Genomic DNA, 14864 nt, shown 5'->3' on the forward strand with positions numbered 1-14864 from the left:
TGACAGGCATGCCCGAAGAAAGTACTGCTGTAAATCACTATAGGTGAATTTGTTTTCATGGGTGAAAATTTAGTAACTTGCTATAGGTGAAATAGAGTGCCCCAACTTGCAGAGGTGCAACTCAAGATAGATGCCATGCGGAGGAGAATAGGAACTAGACATAGGTGTGAACTGAAAACAACTTGGTATTCTAAAGAAACAAAAAAAATGTTGCACGGAAAAGAATGCCAAAATTCGGATCCGTAGCGAGTAATTCTCTGAGGTAAGTGCATTAATCCAGAAAGCAAAGTTCCATAGATTGGAGGGATTGACTTGATGGCCACAGGTTGGATGGATTGACTTGACAGCTTTGGAAAGGGCTTCACTTATGCAGGACAGGATGCAAGGATTGTGGCGGGGATAAGCAGAAAAGTGCAGCGGGGCCGAGTGAAGGGGTTTTCACATGTGATGGACCAAAGGAGTACAATGCAGATCATAACAAGGGTTAAAGGCATGGCACAGAGAGGATAAGACAGGGACAGGGACTATACAGAGGGAAATACACAAGAGCACCTGGGTGGTCCACCCCCCCCCCCCCCCCCCATACGAAAATTAAATTCAAAAAATACCAGGAAAATTCAAAAAAATCTGAAATCTTGGGATCTTAAACTTGGGTACCAAATCTACTCCCGTATGAAGTTTCGTAGAAAAATACCAGGAAATGTGTCCGTGGCGAAGAAACTACAGTCTGAACTAAAATACATCGAAACAGTTTTTTTTCTATACATAGGAATTTTTTGTTTTTTTGCCATGAATATGTTCCCAGTATTTTTCATAAAATTTCACACGAAAGTAGATGGACACCCATGTTTCATATCCCAAAACCCCAGATTTTTTTTAAATTTCCCCGTATTTTTTTGAACATAATGTTCATATAGGGGTGTGGAGCACCCAGGTGCTACAAATCCTTTCTCTAAACAGACGACTATATATTGTGGCCTACTGACAAAGTTCCCAAATCTGATGGAACAAAAGCACTTAAGGACTCGAGCCCTTAAAACTTCAATGGATGGCCGGATATGCACAATACTGTTTCGGGGCCTGAAATATGTGTTAGGAAGACATGGTGAAAGGATAAGATAGGGGCTAAGCAGACGACTATTGTGGCCTACTAACAAGGTTCCCAAATCTGATGGACCAAAAGCTAGTGGCAAGGTTTATGAGTCGACGAGTCGTTCCGAGGTTGAGACTCATAGACTAAGCGTAACTAATCGACACTAGTCGACACTGAAGTTGCGACTCATAGACTAGTCGACACTAAAGTGTAGTCGGCCCTGGAGTTGAGACTCATAGGCTAGTCTTGACTAGTCCTTGGGACTCATAATCCATGGCTCAGTGCAAAAAAGGGTTAATGGCATGGCAACAAAATTGCTCGATTCCAGCCACGACACAAACTACAACACAAATCAATATGCCCATCATTAGCATCCCATGGAAGTACTACCAATCTCTATTAAGTGTCAGCAAAATTCTTGCTAAAAATGATGTATTGTGAGGTGCAACAAGGATCATCGTGATCAGACAAATGCAAATAATATCATTTGGTTCGTCATTCAAAATATCTTGTGATTCTACATTTCATTTAAAACTTTAATATCATATATTCATTTAAAAAATGTATAAATTTTCACATCAGATACTAAAAAGTCATTTTTGCCACTTATATCTTAAGATAATTTATTAGTATATGAAATCAATAAAGATATATTTACAACTGTAACGGTGACCACATAAGACTTCCAGATAGCATAATTCCTGCTTGACTGGAATAAATGTGTCTAAAACAGAACACTACAAAGATGAACTGCTAGTAATGTCCTGATTTAAACTTGTATCCAATCTCCATTTTCTTAACCATAAAAACTGAATCAATTGTTGTGACTTGTGATCCAGTGTTTTTCACGGTTTCGCAATACCCCTAAAATGCTACTTATGGTGTGTTAGATCCTCCCTTTCAATTCTCAAATTACCTTAAGATGGCACAGAAAAGACAAACAAATTAGCTTGACCAGCTTTGCCATAAGCAGACAAAAAAAGCAGCGACCTAAACTATGTAACAAATACTTACTGATCGCATTAATGAGCTAGCAAGTATCAGAAAAGCTATGTGATAGTTATAACTATAAAAGAAAGGAGGTAACTAGAATGCAACAGAAGGTTTTACCACTTGACACTGTCGGTGATGATCATAACGATGGTGGGAAGTTCCAATATACTTGTGACTGTTTTGGACATGAATAGCACACCCTCTCAAGCTGCAATGTGTCGACGTCCTGCGTGTAACAACCTTGCTTCGCCGACGAGACTCCAATATAATACAGGAGCAGGTGCCTCCCGACTGCACCCTCGATTAAGCAGTCAGAATCCAGCGAGATTGTCTTCTCCATCTGCCACTGGGTGGAATTCCCACCATTGTTTCGCCACCAAACGGTATAAATAAGGCGTTCTGTGTCCGGTTTAGGCACAAACATCAGAGTCCTGCCTTGGCCTGCCTCCGCGATGGCCACATCATCGCCCAAATGTCTGGCACAGGGTGGGTGATCAACCATGGAGAACTCCATCCGCCGGATGTCAAGCACGAGCAATTTTTCAATCGAATCTGAAATCCAGTAGAAGCAGCCATGTGCGTAATGGCGCAACACGAACCAAAACTTCCATGTCGATAACTGTAAGCCAGGCAAGCTCCAAATCAGGGGTGTAATGGCTCGCCATTGCCCTGTGCGGGAAGAGAAGACAAGGGCGACCGGTCTATTTTCAAGCACCACCAGCCAGATCACTCTGAACGACGTCTCCTCCGTTGCGTCTGCCTCTTCTTCGTCGCCGGAAGGGACGAGGAAGCAATCGGCAAAGCCCCCCCTTTCTATCAGAAGTTGGACCGCAACCGAAGCGGCTACGTCACCGGGGATCGGGGGAAGCAGGAGGTACTGCCGGTGCAGGGGGTCGCACACCACCGTCTCCTTGAAGAGGGGCTCGTAACGGCCGGGTCTGTCGAGGAGGACGCGGCCGTCGCGGACTTCCCGCACGGTCCAGTCCAAGTCCGTATCGCCATCGGGGGGGGGGACTTGAAGTCGAAGTCCGCGGCGCTGGCGACCGCGCTGGCCGCCGGCGCGGAGGGGTGAGGCGGTTCGGCGGGGTGGAAGCCTCTGTAGTCGACGAAGCCGAGGAGGGGCGGAGGGTGGAGCTTGCGGAAGCGCCGGAGGAAGGCGCGGTCGGCGACGAGGCGGCGGAAGGAGACGCAGGCGGCGGAGGCGCGGATGAGATCCTCTGGGGTGGGATGGCGGAGGAAGATATCCGCTAGGAGCTCACTGGGGATCGCCGGCAAGGCCATTCTCCGGCCGTTCTTCGGCGTCGGTGGTGGCGGCGGCGGTGCTGCTGTGTGGGAGTTAGCACGAGACTGGTGGTAGGCGACGGCCTAAATGGGCTGTAGAATGAGCAATCTGCGTGTTGGCTGAAAAATGTGTTGGAGTGGCTATGGGCCGAGAAATTTATTTATAAGTTGAGCCTTGACCAACAGTATGGGCCTGTGTGCCGCGTGGTGCCTTGAAAAAACAAAACAGTATGACTTCATTCTGCCTCAAAAAAAAAACAGTATGACTTTATTCTACTAGCTGGCAGGCGCACTCCCCAACAAAAAGCTGATTTCAAAACAAAACTGGCAGGCATGCAGTGTCAAAGTGTGTGATCGTTGTAGATGTGTTGCAAAGATAATATTGCAACAGATCTCCACACCTAAATACCTAGTAGCTTCAACCTGTTGATCTCACTCTTGGGGCCCAAAAATATAACGCACCCCTAGAGATATCATTTCCACCCATTCCAAGAATTGAAGCAAGTGTCACATTCTTCTTTTTTCGCGACATGAAACAAGTTTCCTTACCTGGCTGGGTATGACATGGTAGGTGTTGAAGTCCCTGCCCTTGCCTTGAGATGCCTCCTGAGCTCATACTCCTCACCAATGTGGATGAGGGTGTGATAGAACTCGTACTGGTCCATGGCGCGGTGCACCTAGAACAGGGGCTCCACCAACTACCTGAGGTACTTGGGGCGATTATGGTGGGCGGGCTCGGCCTATAGATCCATGGCATGGCCACGTATAGAGAAAGCCTCCGGATGTTGTCGGGGTGCGCGTGTGAGGTCGAGAGGAAGCAGAACTCATGCGATAGAGCGCACTGCCGACACCAGCCTATGTCGAAGGCGACTCCTATTCGCCGATGGAGATTCATTTCACAGGGACCCCTCGATTTGTAGTCGCCTTAGGATTTACGGCCGGGGAAAAGCTTGGAGGAGGACCGGCGTGGGGTTCACCGCCTCAGCTGACTTGCTGCGAGCGGGATCGAGGGAGAGGGAGGAGTCAGCAGTGGCCATCTAGGTACGCCATAGGTTGGGAGGTGTGTTTGGTGGATCTTGAAGGCGGAAGAGAGTCAGGCACCGCACTTGACAAAGCAACGTGGTACGAGGGCGTGCTCACGACACAGCTCAGGGCATTAGGGGGCGGGGAGCAAGCTGAGGGCGGCGGGGGACGGGGTCGCAGGCGGTGATGTAGGCATTTTTCTTCGCCCTAGATTGTGCATGTGTGGATGGTCACATGAGGGGAAGGAATGACGATGGGTAGAAGGGTGCGCTCGCAGTTTTGTAGGTTTTTTGTGCGCACGAGGTGTGGATGGTTGGTTGGTGAGGAAAATCAGGACGTGGCCGGCGGGTTTTTTTCGAATGGACGTGGGTAGATGTTTTTTTCTACTGCTAGCTGGAGGGGGATTGGAGCGAATGAAAAAAATCGGTGACCAAGGGGATCTGTGGGAGGGGGGTCGATTGGGGAGTACTTCCTTCATCTTGTGAAAAGTGTATATATAGAAATTTTAGGACAAATTATGAAGTGAAGTAATGTATTAAGAAGATGCAAGCCATCATCTATCTCCTCTTTCATCATCCAATGAGCTAAGTGCATGTAGAAATTAAGGTGACCATCTGTTATTGATCTTGATTACCGTGTGATGAGAGAAAATCATTATTTTTCTACTTTAAAGTGCATTGTGAAGATAGAAGTACTCTCTTTTATGAATAAATTTTAAAGCCAAACGTACACTCTTCACCGGACAGAGGGAGTAGGAACCGAACACGTACCAACTCTCACTTTACGAGTAGAGAAAAAAAATCAGGCAGATTTTCTTTTGACTCGAGGCCGAATTTATTGTCCAGCTCATAGAGTGGAAATGAAGCTCGATAACGGCCCATGACCGGACTGCACACGGCCCGTGACGCCATTTTCACACAAAACACCCCGAAATCAGATGAAACTCTTCTCTCCATTCAAACCGACATCGCGATCGCATCACAGATTCACAGTCCAGGGCTCCAGGCTATAAAACCGGAAAAGCCGGAGCCGCCAGGTACCCGTTTGCAAAAGAGCCATCCTCCTCCTCCTCCTCCTCCGCTCCCCACGTCTCACCCCCCACAGGCTAGGGTTTCTCCAATGGCGGCGGCGGGCTCCTCCAGGCGCGGGCCGATGGACGACGACAAGCTGACCTTCGAGACCTCGGCGGGGGTGGATGTCGTGGGAAGCTTCGACGCGATGGGCATCCGCGAGGACCTGCTCCGCGGCATCTACGGCTACGGCTTCGAGAAGCCCTCTGCCATCCAACAGCGCGCCGTCGTCCCCATCATCGCCGGCCGCGACGTCATCGCCCAGGCCCAGTCCGGCACCGGCAAGACCTCCATGGTCTCCCTCTCCGTCTGCCAGGTCATCGACACCAACATCCACGAGTAAGCACATGCCCATCCCCCTCCCCACCTCTGCCACCGTCGCTCTCGCTGGATCCTCGAACTTTCGTCTTGGATTGCCGTCGCCCTATGCTGCACCTGTCTCGTTAGCCTAGATCCGTTCCTGTCGTGTTCTGGATTTTGTGGTGGCATGTGTGATTTTGCAATAGATTTGTGGGTGGAATCTGTTAAAACATCTGCATACTAATAAACTGTTATTATACTGTATTATATTAGAGTTTCTTTATAACTGTTATTATATCATAGTTTCTTTATTTTTAGTTCTGTTAAACTGTAATATTCAAATCTCCCGGTACTGTTCTTACACTTTACTTTACACCTGGATAGTATTGTTATTACAACTTAGAATTCTTGTTAAAATGTATTTTTTCTAAGATCAAAGCTCACAGTAACGTTCTTGTTAGAATGTATTTTTCTAAGACCAAAGCTCACGGTAATGTTCTTACACCCTGGTTTACCCTTTGGTTATCACAGTAATGTGGAGTAGTTTTTTTTTGTATTTTTAGTTATGCTAAATTGTAATTCAAAGACTACCAGCTCTGTTATCACACTGGTCTGTTATTACAACCTAGCTTTATTGTATTTTTATTCTGTTAAAATGTAATTTTAAAAGCTGCAGTTCTTACACTGTGGTTTTACTTGGATTTTATTGTTATTACAACCTAGCTTTATTGTATTTTTAGTTCTTTCTAACTTCATAATTTCAGACATCCCATTACTGTTCTTTAAATGCCAAATTGATGTTGTACCTGCAGTTTGGGTAACTGCTATTTTAGTTGATTTTACTGTAGTTTCATTAAAACTGAGTGCTCCATTTGTAATTTCTCTTTGTTCTTTTTTTTGGCCTTCTTCCTCACTGTAAGACCCGCTGCAGTTAGATTGTGTATTTGTTCTTCCTAGGTTAAAAGTGCAAATGCTCCTGTATTTGGGTCAATTTCAGGTTGCATCAGTCAGTTGTGTTCTAACTGACTGAAAATTCATTTTTTTTGTCACTGTAGAACTGCTGAAAATTCCTACATTTTCATCATTTTTTTGTAGTAATTTGATGTAAAAGTGCACCAGAGCCTGCTACTGTTAAACGACATAGTGTCCTGTGTATATGCCTTCCAACATATGCTTGTAGGAATTTCTTATTCTTTAGAAATGTAATTGCTTGTTTATTACTCTGTAACTTTAACATTTCCTACCATCAGTGATTCTTTCAACATGAAAGAAGATGCAGAGGAATGGTTTGTTTTTCAGGAAGTTGAAGGGAGGCTAACTCCAGGTGGATGTTTTCTTTCAGGTAACTCTCCTAACTTGTGGTTGTTTTGTCTGATGCAATAGCTTAAATTTGTTTGTCTCCTCCGCGATCAATTCCTTTGATTTGCTTTCCTGATGTCGCTTTTCTTAAGGATGCGCATATCTCTTGGCATAGCTCTGGGCTTTCCTTGTTATATGGGCGAACATTGTGGTTCCCCATCTGTGCTAGCGCCGCCACATATTTATTTTCTTATGCATTTACCAGTGTGTTACTGTGCGATTCACCATTGTTTACCTCTGTAGGGCACTAGCTTTGGTAATGTATATATAACGCCTGCTAAGGAAGTGAAAGCTCAACTTAATATTGGCTACAATTTTGGTTCTGCAGGGTGCAAGCATTGATACTGTCACCAACTAGGGAACTGGCCACACAAACAGAGAGGGTGATGCAAGCTGTTGGGAACTACATGAGTGTCTCTGTGCATGCCTGTGTCGGTGGCAAAAGTATCGGTGAGGATATTAGGAAGCTTGAGGCTGGAGTGCATGTTGTTTCAGGAACCCCAGGCAGAGTATGTGATATGATCAAGAGAAGGACCTTGCGCACAAGAGCCATCAAGCTCCTAGTCCTGGTTAGTTTGCCGTTGCCATACTGCATTTTTTTTTCTCCAAGTTCTACAAGTAGTAACATTCTTTCATATTAGGATGAAGCCGATGAGATGTTGACCAGAGGTTTTAAGGATCAGATCTATGATGTCTACAGATACCTCCCCCCAGAACTTCAGGTCAGTCATTGAAATTAAACCTTTCTCAAACTGCTCTTTTGTGTAGTTTATCAGTCTGTCTTGTCATTGTGCTGATGCTTTTTACTGCAGATTTCAAGTTGTCACCTGCTTGTATGTTTATCTCTTCCACCTTTCTGACCTGACCTTTTCCTTGTGCAATACCCATGTCTTGCACCTTTTACTATAATCATCTGCCAGTAGCTAGCCATGAATGGTTTGTTTTTAACTATAGGGACAGATTTGTGTGCTCCTCAGTTTATTGTTCCTTTCTGTTATTCTTCATTTTTTTTCAGCATGTTATTGGTTGAGCATTTGTAACATTCTCTAAGCAGGGAACTGTTAATGGGAAAAGCGGGCATTTTAGAGTTAAAACTTAACATGAGCACTAAGCCTCATAGCTAGAAATAAAGACATCTCCCTGGCAGAGATCTCATACTTTTCTAATTGTGTATTTTTGAACCATCTGCTGGTTGTCTTGATCTCTGCAACTCTGCCCCATGACATCTTGGAGATAACTAGCAAGTTCATGACTGATCCAGTCAGGATCCTTGTAAAGCGTGATGAGTTGACCCTAGAGGTAAATGTCACCACTTGTTTTGCTTTAGTGTATTTTGTCTTATTTAGCACTTACATTTTCCATTTCATGTTTGTAGGGCATGAAACAATTCTTTGTTGCTGTTGAGAAGGAAGAGTGGAAGTTTGATACGCTGTGCGATCTTTATGATACACTGACCATCACCCAGGCTGTCATTTTCTGCAATACTAAGAGAAAGGTAATGTGTAGCTCAGTTGATTGCTGTTGGTTACACTATTAAAATGTAGCGATATGCTTCTTTGACTCAAAAGTGTAAAATCTTGTCCAGATTTGTTAACCATGTCCAGTTGACATAATTGACGGTTCACAGCACGCGATATGCTAAACGATAGTTGTTCCCTTTTGGCCAGGTGGATTGGCTTACTGAAAGGATGCGCACCAACAACTTTACAGTATCAGCTATGCATGGTGACATGCCTCAAAAGGAAAGGGATGCGATTATGAGTGAGTTCAGGAGTGGCACGACCCGTGTTCTGATCACAACAGATGTTTGGGCTCGAGGGCTGGATGTTCAGCAGGCAAGTCTTGGTACCCTTAAGCATGCTGTTGCATAGTTCAAAAAAGCGCTAGGCGTTAATGGCGCGTTTTGCCACCGCCTTGCTCTTTACTGACCAAAGCGCATGCTTATGCGCAATTATGCGCAGTTATACGCTAGGCGTTTCGCCAACGCCTAGAGCCTAGGCGCACTTAAGCGCTCGCTTGGGCGCGCCTTTTTTAACTATGTGCTGTTGCATGATTCTTATTTTGGTTACTGACTGGATGTATTTGCCTTTGTTCAGGTCTCTCTTGTCATTAATTATGATCTCCCGAATAATCGTGAGCTTTACATCCATCGCATCGGTCGCTCTGGGCGTTTTGGGCGCAAGGTAAAGTTACACACCCACCCCTCCTGCGAAACGTGAGTCACCCCTCTTAGGGCCTGTTCGGTTGACAGGGAAAATGGAGGGGTTTGGCAGGGATTGGCAGGGATTGCACCCTCCACAAGTCAAAACCTCCTCCAATCCACCCCAATCCCCCTGTGAGGTGGTGTAACCGAACAAAGCCTTATGGGACTGCCTAAGATTGTTTTTGTTTAAACTCTATGAAAAGTCAATATGTAGCATGTGACTCACTCATCTGAAACAAATGTTTGCTCTCTGCGTCCAAAATATTTGCACAATTAATACTCTTGTTGCTTGACATATATGAAAAAAAATCATGTGCAGGGTGTGGCGATCAACTTTGTGCGCAAGGACGACATCCGCATCCTGAGGGACATTGAGCAGTACTACAGCACGCAGATCGATGAGATGCCGATGAACGTCGCCGATTTGATCTGAGCTCTGGACCGGAGCGGTCTCTCCCTCTCTGCGGGTGGATGTTTGGTCATGACGACTATTCAGGTTTCCGTTGTTCCTTTTCGGCGGGTATGAACGAATATGAAGTGTTTATATTCTTTCTTGGAGAACCAGCTCTGGCCAACGTGGCAGGCACTCTGCTCATTGAACTTGTTATTTTAAGTTCTATCTATGTTATGTTTTGGTGTTGATGCTATAATGCCATGACCCTATAAATTGCTTAAACCTGTTTGATTGGGTTGCCACATTTATGTTATGTATTTTCTTCTTCTTTTGAAAATGCATGGTGTGTATATTTTCAAGAATTGCAAGTTGCAACAAGCAAGGCAGTTTAAAATTACGAGAAAAGAAAATGTATTTAGGTCGTGTCGTGAAGTCTAGGCTCCTACAATGAGCTCCGACCATTTAGCTTGCATTTCATCAGAAATATATTTACGATTCACGGTGCACTTCACTTCTCCATTGTAAGGAAAAAGGAAGCCGGCGGAATGCTCGAGCCGGTCGCGTGTGATCAGCGTTCCACTTTGCGCCATGTCACCTCCCAGTGGCCCACAAACTGTCCTATTTCTTTATCCCTGTCTTCCCTATCCCTACGCACTGCTTTCTCCTCCATTCCTTCTCTCTTTCTCTCATTCTTCTCTTCCCAGCGGCTCCGTGTTGCAACTACGGCCGGCCGCCATATCCCAGCGAACCTGCAAGGCGCACAACCAACACCTTCTTCCTCTCCGGTCTCCCTCACCTCCGGCACAATCGTAGCTGCAACTGCGCCGGGGATGTACACGACGCTTCATGCTTGCCTCATGCTACAACGGCTATGTAGGGACGCTGGGAACGGTGGTGGCGGGACGCTGCGGCCACATGCTTCAACTACGGCCGTCGTATTCCGGCGAAGATGCAAGGTGCCGACGTGCTGCATGGAAATGCTACAACCGGCTACAGCGGAGCTACAACAGGCACTTGGTAGAGCTGCCACTGGTGGCGCCAATTGCTACAACCGGCGCCATTTTTTCTGGAACCAAAGAAAGCAGGTGTTGAAACCGTTGCGCAGCGGAGCTACAACCATGAACGCAAAATGCTACAACCGGTTCTTTTTTTGCTGGAACCAGAGAAATTAGGGGCTTCAACTGGCGTGCGAAGGAGCTGCAACCATCACTTTAAACTGCTACGACCGACGACTGAGACTTATGAAAAAGCTTCAACGGAGACGGGGTAGCTGGAGGTTGGCCTCCGTTCAGCCGCAAAAAGCTGCAACCTATGGTGAGAAAGCTACAACCGGCTCTTGAAAAAGCTTCAACTGAAGAACGGTGAGCGGCGACGACGGGGTGCTGCGACGGGCGTGCGGCGCGCTGACGGTGGCCGGTGGCGTTGTTGGAACCCCACCCCCGGCGATGCTGTGGAGGCACGTCGAGCTGCAAAGGCCTACAGCGCTGTGGACGGATTTGTTTTTGGCAAGGACCGGCGGAGCTGCAACATATTTTGTGTAGTGTAGTGTTGCTTCGAGCTCGCGACGATGGAGCTACGAGGAGTCGTGTCTCCGCGCTGGCGGCGTGTTGCTTGTTTTTTCCCTCACGCGTGGTCACATATTTTGCAGGAGAAATGGGAAAGAACGATGATTGAGCTAGCATCCTGTCCGTTGATTGGGACTTGATCCAACGCTCGCGCTGTGACTGGCAGAATTTGGGCTGGTCGACCGGCGCAGAGTACTGCCCAAAAAGGAAAAATAGATCCAGAATACTCAACCGGCAAACTTGACATCCACAAACTATAGGATAAGTGGCAAACAAAATTTAGCACCCCTATACAAGTTGGTACTCCGAGTTATTCCTTAAACGTGCAAAATTTTGGCTGGTATATACGTATTTAACACTTCAATCCTAACACTATATACCCAAAACATAGTGTGGTGCAGTTCCCTAGCAGAGTCATAATCCCCGAACCTAATCAACATGATATATGTAGTGGAACAATTATGCTTCTTGTTATGTGGCCTCAGACATTGGCGAGTAATTGACAAAAAACTACCACATTTCACGTATCCGTCCCACAGAACTACCATATTTTGAAAACTGACCAAAAACTCCAGATTAGTGCTAATTTCGTGACAAAAAACTACCACTTCTGGAAAATGGCCGATTTAGACGATTTAAACGTGTTTATGACAGGCGGGGCCCACTCGTGTTTTTTGCAGAAAAGCCCCTTGCACTACTACTAATCACGCACATGCCCATTGCGGAAAACAAAAAAACTCCAGATTAGTGCTAATTTCGTGACAAAAAACTACCACTTCTGGAAAATGGCCGATTTAGACGATTTAAACGTGTTTATGACAGGCAGGGCCCACTCGTGTTTTTTGCAGAAAAGCCCCTTGCACTACTATTAATCACGCACATGCCCATTGCGGAAAACTAAAAATAATGCCACGTGGGCGGGATTCAAACCGGCTACCTGCCGCATCACGCACGCACAACCGACCACTACACCAGCCTCTGTGGCTTGTTCAGAGTACGATACTATACTTATATTGTCATATCTTTGAACAAATAAAATAAAACGAAAAAATGATGCTGCATCAGGATGCGATCCTGCCCGAAATTCTTACCGCGCGCGCACCCTAACCAACAAGCCACTCACATGATCGAGTCAAGCTCGAGGCATATCTAGTTCGGACACATCCTGACCTTTCCCCTTATTTTGTAAGTATTTTTTTTTGATTTCTTTTATCTTTTTATAGATCTTCATTATTACTCGGGTTTTCATGTTTTCATTTTTTTACGTTTCTTTTGTATATATTACAGGTTTAATATGCAATATTTTTTGCAAACATACACTGAACATTATTGTATAAATACACAATGTACATTTTTTAGGATCACAATTAACATTATTGTATAATATATGATGAACAATCTTATTAAATACATTGAACATTTTTTAAATATATAATTAACTTTCTAAAATATATAAACTCTATATTTCTGTTTTGGATTTCTTTTATCCTTTTTCAGATCTTCATTATTCTTCGGGTTTTCATTTTTTTTCAATTGCTTTTTATATAGGTTTAGTGTGCAACATTTTTTGGTAAATACACACTGAGCATTGTTGTATAAATACACAATGAAATATATTGTTTAATGTACGATGAACAATTTTGGTATATACATTGAGGATTTTCTAAATATAGGATGACCTTTTTTATAAAAATATATAAATTCAAATTATTTATGTGTTTTTTGTTTCAGATTTCTTTTATCCTTTTTCAGATCTTCGGATTTTTTTTTGCAAAACGGCCCTGCCGCACGTTTAGTAATGTAATAATGTGAAGATATTTTATCTAAAATGTACAACAATTTTGAGCCGGTGGCTGTAGACGCGTGCACCTATTTAATTAATTAGTATTTGCATTCTTCTAAAAAAACCTGGCTATGCAAATGGTCCTGCAGCCCGTTTAATGCAGACATATATAAAACATGCATGCCCTACCTAGATGCGAGTATCTCTGTGTTGTAGTGGATAGAGCGCGCTCTCAGTCCGGCTCGGGCTCAGGTTCGAATCGGGGCGGCCGCATCATTTTTGGTTCCATTTTATTTGTTTAAAGGCGAAAGAATACAAGGCTTTAGTATCCTCTTTTAACAACAGAATGAGACTGGTGTAGTGGCTGGGAGGTGCGTCTGTAACGCGGCAGGTCGCCGATTCGAATCTCGCCCGCGCGGCAAGATTTCTAGTTTTCCGCAAAGGGCATGTGCGTTATTAATAGTAGTGCAAGGGGCTTTTCTGCAAAAAAACACGAGTGGGCCCCGCCTGTCATAAACACGTTTAAGTCGCCTAAACCGGCCATTTTCCAGAAGTGGTAGTTTTTTGTCACGAAATTAGCACTAATCTGGAGTTCTTGGTCAGTTTTCAAAATGTGGTAGTTCTGTGGGACGGATACGTGAAATGTGGTAGTTTTTTGTCAATTACTCGACATTGGCTAGAAAGGAATAAAATTCAAAAATTACTCATAGCAAAAAAATGGTTAAACATAATTAAACTCTTTTTTAGATGCAAGCAGGAGTAAACTCGGCACACTGAGAAACAGGTAGAAAATAAACTAAAGTTCTAAACATTAACATATATGTAAGTTTTCTACCTAACTTAGAATAATTTGCGGTCGGGCTAGCCATGTAAGCAACGATCCAGTTTGACCTGCCACCCAAACTTCTACATGAATCCTCAAACAAAGCATCACAAATGCAAATTGTTTCAAAGAAAGAGATGTTTTGTGGTGCTTTGTTTTCATCACGTCGTTTATCACAAATGAAAACATCAACATCTGAAGTGCATCACTAATTTCCCCTCCATACACAGATTCTTACCATACAACAAATTTTACGCCAATTTTATACATACATGGAACTGACTTATAAGTGACCATAGATGACAGCTAGGGTTGGAGATGGATGACGGGTGATGGTGTTGCTGCTGATGATGGTGTTGATGATGATCCTCATGATGATAGAAGTGTCGGTGATGTTGATGGCTTCGAATACCCCCTTCCAGAGGGAAAGGATCCCAAAGAATATGCCTACCAGGAGCAGAAAAGTGCTCCGCCTCCGCTACGCCTTGCAGATGACGGCGAAAAAATCTAGTAAAATTCCCACCAGTGTTTCGGGAGGAATAACAAATATAAGCCAAAGGGCGCCGGGATGCGGTGCCCATGGGCCCCATGCGCCCTCCCCACGTAGCTAGGGGTGGCCGTGTAGGCCTCACAGGGGCCCCCGACCCCATGTTCTGGCTCCGTGGTATTTTTTCTGTATTTTTCTCTCAATTTATTGGACCCCGGGAAATGCCTTTCTTCACTCACTAGTAGAAAACAGGGCTTTGGTTCGGCCAGAAAAGAGCATTAATCCCTGTTGCATTACGAACCGGGACTAATGCTCACATTAGTCCCGGTTCGAGCGGCTAGGGCACCGTACAGGCATTAGTCCCGGTTCAAATGGGACCTTTAGTCCCGGTTGGTGCCACGAACCGGGACTAAAGGGTGCGATGCCCATTAGTACCGGTTGGTGGCTCGAACCGGGACTAAAGGACTTTAGTCCCGGTTCGAGCCACCAA

General features: G+C 44.9%; 1 protein-coding gene across 2 annotated transcripts; it reads left to right on the forward strand.

Annotated features, from left to right (window-relative positions):
- The first annotated feature begins 5429 nt into the window (after positions 1 to 5429).
- On the forward strand, positions 5430 to 10053 carry LOC109775412 (eukaryotic initiation factor 4A-III homolog B). Of its 2 annotated transcripts, none has more exons than XM_020334160.4 (8): positions 5430 to 5799; positions 7448 to 7688; positions 7761 to 7841; positions 8353 to 8418; positions 8495 to 8614; positions 8787 to 8954; positions 9216 to 9302; positions 9642 to 10053. In XM_020334160.4, exons 1-8 carry the CDS (start codon positions 5510 to 5512, stop codon positions 9753 to 9755), a joined length of 1167 nt encoding a protein of 388 aa, XP_020189749.1. In that variant the 5' UTR covers positions 5430 to 5509; the 3' UTR covers positions 9756 to 10053. The 2 variants fall into 2 exon arrangements, with proteins under 2 accessions (XP_020189749.1, XP_073365448.1); XM_073509347.1 differs by having other exon boundaries at positions 5431 to 5799; positions 7761 to 7840; positions 8310 to 8418.
- The last annotated feature ends 4811 nt before the right edge of the window (positions 10054 to 14864 follow it).

Source organism: Aegilops tauschii, chromosome 2 (genome assembly GCF_002575655.3).
Source record: "Aegilops tauschii subsp. strangulata cultivar AL8/78 chromosome 2, Aet v6.0, whole genome shotgun sequence".
NCBI lineage: Eukaryota > Viridiplantae > Streptophyta > Magnoliopsida > Poales > Poaceae > Aegilops > Aegilops tauschii.

Excerpts from the sequence above, each read along its gene's own strand:
- LOC109775412 (XM_073509347.1), top strand. The coding sequence starts at position 5,510 with ATGGCGGCGGCGGGCTCCTCCAGGCGCGGGCCGATGGACGACGACAAG. Across the intron at positions 7,689-7,760 it reads CCATCAAGCTCCTAGTCCTG|GATGAAGCCGATGAGATGTT; the intron begins GTTAGTTTGCCG and ends CTTTCATATTAG. Across the intron at positions 7,841-8,309 it reads TACCTCCCCCCAGAACTTCA|GGTTGTCTTGATCTCTGCAA; the intron begins GGTCAGTCATTG and ends GAACCATCTGCT.